The sequence below is a fragment of the Drosophila persimilis genome, unplaced genomic scaffold (assembly GCF_003286085.1).
Source record: "Drosophila persimilis strain 14011-0111.01,24,50 unplaced genomic scaffold, DperRS2 tig00001337-arrow-arrow-pilon, whole genome shotgun sequence".
Classification (NCBI taxonomy): Eukaryota; Metazoa; Arthropoda; class Insecta; order Diptera; family Drosophilidae; genus Drosophila; species Drosophila persimilis.
This window is the reverse complement of record NW_020825470.1, coordinates 14,246-18,162: the sequence shown is the minus strand read 5'-3', so window position 1 is coordinate 18,162 and position 3,917 is coordinate 14,246. Positions and strand designations below refer to the sequence as shown.

At 48.5% G+C, this 3,917-nt stretch overlaps 1 protein-coding gene across 1 annotated transcript; it reads left to right on the top strand.

The window, feature by feature from the left end:
* The first annotated feature begins 1,504 nt into the window (after nucleotides 1–1,504).
* Nucleotides 1,505–3,405, top strand: LOC113566948. Its single transcript, XM_026994188.1, has 2 exons — nucleotides 1,505–1,863; nucleotides 3,094–3,405. Exons 1-2 carry the CDS (start codon nucleotides 1,692–1,694, stop codon nucleotides 3,369–3,371), a joined length of 450 nt encoding a protein of 149 aa, XP_026849989.1. The 5' UTR covers nucleotides 1,505–1,691; the 3' UTR covers nucleotides 3,372–3,405.
* The last annotated feature ends 512 nt before the right edge of the window (nucleotides 3,406–3,917 follow it).

Here is a 3,917-nt window from a genome sequence, read left to right as displayed (position 1 = left end):
TTGAAAAGAACATTTACATTGCAGGCTGAATTGGCTTCGCAAACCTCAAGTAACCAGCACACAGTGTACGGACCGCAAAACTTTCATCTTGACTCGCAAACGCTGAAAGCGATCAAGATCAAAAGAATTCTCTGCAAAATCAACCAAAAAGATAGGTGCTCCAACCCCCTCATTGCACGCACTATCAATCAGCTGACTAACAGAATAAGTAACGGATCAAGCTACAAAAAGACAATACAAATGAACAGACTGCTACACGACATCGACCAACTGATAGGTACAGCATGCAGAAACTATGGCGGCTCACCAACACAATCAAGAGACAGCCCATTCCAAATCTGCCAGTCAGAAGGCACGTGGCGGAAGGGCAGCAAGCTCCTGCTGATCCTGGTGCAAAACTACGGAGGAAAAAGCTGAGGCCTTTGCGCAGCACCTGGAAGCACGTTTCACGCCAAAGATCACGGCAGCCCTAGAAGACAGAGAAGAAATTAACGCAGTATTACAAGAAAACGGTCCAGATGAAGCTGCTCAAATAATCAGACCTGTGACCATCCAGGAACTCAAATCGGAAATTAAGAAGCTCAAGACGAAAAAGGCACCCGGTCTCGACAGTATCGACAATCGCGTCATCTCTGCCAACATCCGCCATCGAGTATCTGCTGTTGATATGCAACTCGGCTCTGCAGTTCGGCCACTTCCGAAAGTCCTGGAAATGCGCAAAAATCTCTATGTTAAGGAAACCAGGAAAGCCGAGTGATAGGCTTGAGTCCTACAGACCCATCACCCAGCTTACAGGCTTCTCCAAAATCCTTGAACGCCTCATCCTCAAGCGACTCTTTGAAGAAGAAAGCTTTGCCATGGCTATTCCAAACCATCAATTTGGCTTCAGAAGTTAGCACTCAGCGGAACAGCAAATCGGACGAGTCACGCAATTTATCCTCAGATCCTACGAAGCGCAGCGGCATTGCAGTGCTGTGTACATGGATATCCAGGAAGCTTTTGATAGAGTCTGGCATCAGGATCTTCTCTGCAAAGTTAAAACGATAATACCTGACAATTTATACATTCTACTCACCAGCTATCTCTCAGACAGAAGCTTCCATGTCGTCTGCTGTAACAACATCACCTCAAGCCTAAAGCACATAACCGCTGGAGTGCCGCAAGGAAGCGTACTTGGCCCAGTGCTCTATAATCTTTACACTGCCGACATGCCGCAGCCACCAAGACACGCAAACTCAACCCAAATGATAGCAACGTACGCTGATGACGCAGTATACCTCGTATCTGCCCTAAGTCCAAAACAAGCCAACGAAAATGTGTAGCGGCTCCTGGCTGATGCATTATCATGGTCTAAGAAATGGGGAATAACCATCAGTCTTGCAAAAACTGCTCATGTTCTACACACTCTCTCACCTGTGCAGCAACACACTCCAGTTCCAAGGTTAGCCGGGCAACTCCTGGCCAAAAAATCCGTAATGCCATACCTGGGAATACATATGGATACGAAACTCAATTTCAATAAGCATGTAGCGGCTATTGTCACTAAAACAAGGGCCCGGATCAAAAAGCTCGACTGGATCATCGGCAGAAACAGTAAACTCCCACTAACTCCAAAGGTCCTCCTCTATAAGCAGCTGATTGCCCCAATATGGCAGTATGCCTTGCCAGTCTGGGGGCCACTGACTTCAAGCATGCAAATGGCCAAGCTCCAGACGATCCAAAGCAAAGCTCTCAGAGCAATGACAAATGCTCCCCGGTATGTGAGCAACAACGCACTGCATGCGGATCTCCAAGTAGCAACTGTGGAAGAAGTTTATAACAGACTCTGCAGGAACTGCTACACTCGGCTAATGCAGCACACAAATTTACTTGCCTGTGAGATCGCGTCATTAAGTCTCTGCCAACATCCGCCATCGAGTATCTGCTGTTGATATGCAACTCGGCTCTGCAGTTCGGCCACTTCCCAAAGTCCTGGAAAGCCGAGTGATAGGCTTGAGTCCTACAGACCCATCAGCCAGTTTACAGGCTTCTCCAAAATCTTTGAACGCCTCATCCTCAAGCGACTCTTTGAAGAAGAAAGCTTTGCCATGACTATTCCAAACCATCAATTTGGCTTTAGAAGTCAGCACTCAGCGGAACAGCAAATCGGACGAGTCACGCAATTTATCCTCAGATCCTACGAAGCGCAGCGGCATTGCAGTGCTGTGTACATGGATATCCAGGAAGCTTTTGATAGAGTCTGGCATCAGGGTCTTCTCTGCAAAGTTAAAACGATAGTACCTGACAATTTATACATTCTACTCACCAGCTATCTCTCAGACAGAAGCTTCAAAGTCGTCTGCTGTAACAACATCACCTCAAGCCTAAAGCACATAACCGCTGGAGTGCCGCAAGGAAGCGTACTTGGCCCAGTGCTCTATAATCTTTACACTGCCGACATGCCGCAGACACCAAGACACGCAAACTCAACCCAAATGATAGCAACGTACGCTGATGACGCAGTATACCTCGTATCTGCCCTAAGTCCAAAACAAGCCAACGAAAATGTGTAGCGGCTCCTGGCTGATGCATTATCATGGTGTAAGAAATGGGGAATAACCATCAGTCTTGCAAAAACTGCTCATGTTCTACACACTCTCTCACCTGTGCAGCAACACACTCCAGCTCCAAGGTTAGCCGGGCAACTCCTGGCCAAAAAATCCGTCATGCCATACCTGGGAATACATATGGATACGAAGCTCAATTTCAATAAGCATGTAGCGGCTATAGTCACTAAAACAAGGGCCCGGATCAAAAAGCTCGACTGGATCATCGGCAGAAACAGTAAACTCCCACTACCTCCAAAGGTCCTCCTCTATAAGCAGCTGATTGCCCCAATATGGCAGTATGCCTTGCCAGTCTGGGGGCCACTGACTTCAAGCATGCAAATGGCCAAGCTCCAGACGATCCAAAGCAAAGCTCTCAGAGCAATGTCAAATGCTCCCCGGTATGTGAGCAACAACGCAATGCATGCGGATCTCCAAGTAGCAACTGTGGAAGAAGTTTATAACAGACTCTGCAGAAACTGCTACACTCGGCTAATGCAGCACACAAATTCCGAGAAGGCTGGCCAGGCCAAGGCATGCCGCAATGATAGAAGAGCACAATCCAAACAGCAACAGAAGCCTGACAGCCTGCAAATGACGGCCCCAGCAGAGAACCTGATGATGGACGGCGGCAGCTCCAGAATCCAGATGATGGCGGCGGCTGAAAAGAAACTAAAAACCTTTTTATTCTTCCACAGATACGAAGCCACTTCACCTTCACAGAAATTGGTAATCCACATCCAGAATGACGATGCACTGGACCTCGGCCGGCTTCAGCCCTGTTGATGCTGTCCTGCAGTCACAGTTTAGCGCCGACACTCGCAAGGATTCCAAGGCAGCGCACAATCCTGCAATGGCAAGATTCGTGGGATAACAGCAGCAAAGGGCGATGGACCCATAGGCTAATCCCAGACCTGAAGAGTTGGCTGAACCGTAGCCATGGACAAGTGGAGTATCACCTGACACAACTGCAGACAGGACACGGTTGCTTTAAAGCCTACCTGCATAGGTTTAAGCACGAGGACGACCCCTTCTGCGTGGTCTGCGCCGGGGTCATCGAAGACGCAGAGCACTGCTTCTTCGAATGTCCAAGATTTCGGCAAGAACGAGAGGATCTAAGCAACAAGCTTGGAAGAATGCCAGCGGTGACAAACCTGGCAGAATGCATGCTGGAGTCGGAAGGAAACTGGGCCGCGATTAGATTCATGGCCGTAACTATGGTTACCAAACTGCGTCGCGAAGAAAGAGCACGCAATGCTAGGAGATAAAGGATAAAGGAGATTGTTAAGAGAAGAGCCCTACGGGCATCTCCCCCCGGCGAAGTAATATCTC